Source organism: Nestor notabilis, unplaced genomic scaffold (assembly GCF_000696875.1).
Source record: "Nestor notabilis isolate BGI_N333 unplaced genomic scaffold, ASM69687v1 scaffold11319, whole genome shotgun sequence".
Classification (NCBI taxonomy): Eukaryota; Metazoa; Chordata; class Aves; order Psittaciformes; family Psittacidae; genus Nestor; species Nestor notabilis.
The window spans coordinates 2151-2799 of NW_009945059.1; the positions used below are offsets into that span (position 1 = coordinate 2151).

At 57.6% G+C, this 649-nt stretch overlaps 1 protein-coding gene across 1 annotated transcript in view; it reads right to left on the bottom strand.

Annotated features, from left to right (window-relative positions):
- The window catches only part of LOC104412107 (inositol 1,4,5-trisphosphate receptor-interacting protein-like 1), a 1412-nt gene extending 916 nt beyond the window's left edge, over positions 1–496 (bottom strand). The window contains 1 exon segment of the mRNA XM_010022712.1: positions 254–496. Within this exon segment, the coding sequence (XP_010021014.1) occupies positions 254–496 (243 nt within the window).
- Between the last annotated feature and the right edge of the window lie 153 nt (positions 497–649).

Sequence of the window (649 nt, forward strand, 5' to 3'; positions counted from 1 at the left end):
GGCACCTCCAGTAATCAAAGGCCCTGCCCACCCCGATGGCTGGTGCCAGGTCCGGGAAGAAACCGTTTGACAAGGAATTGGACTCTTGGCAAGCAACGAGGAGGCTTTCCACCAGCGCGTGCACCAACTCTCTCCGGTTCCACAGTTCGTCCACTGACCACTTGTTGCGCAGTGCAACATACGTGGCCAAATCTGCTGCCTCAGCAGCATCTTCTTCTTCACTGTCTTCCTCCTCTTCACTGCTGCTGCTCACCTCATGGCTTCTTCTCCTGAAGCACCAGCGGAGCCCGACAACCAGGAAGATCAGGATGCCAGCGATCAGCCAGAATTGCCAGTGCCCCAAGGCAGCAAAGAGCAGGGCTGTCCAGGTTGCACGTTTCTGCTCCTGGATCTTCTGCTCCAGCTCATCCACCAGCCGAGTCATCTCCTCAATAAGCATCTCCATACGCTGGTTCATGCGGGCACGTGAGGGTACATCCAGGTCATCACCGGCCATAGGCGCATTCAAGAACATGCTTTGAAGAACCCAGACAAGGAGAATTGCGACAGCCATGGCCTGCAGGAGAGACAAGGAATTCAGTGGGGCTTGGGAGGGACGGAGCTGGTGTCTGGGGGAGCGGGGATGGGAGCCGCAGGGAGCTGGGGACAG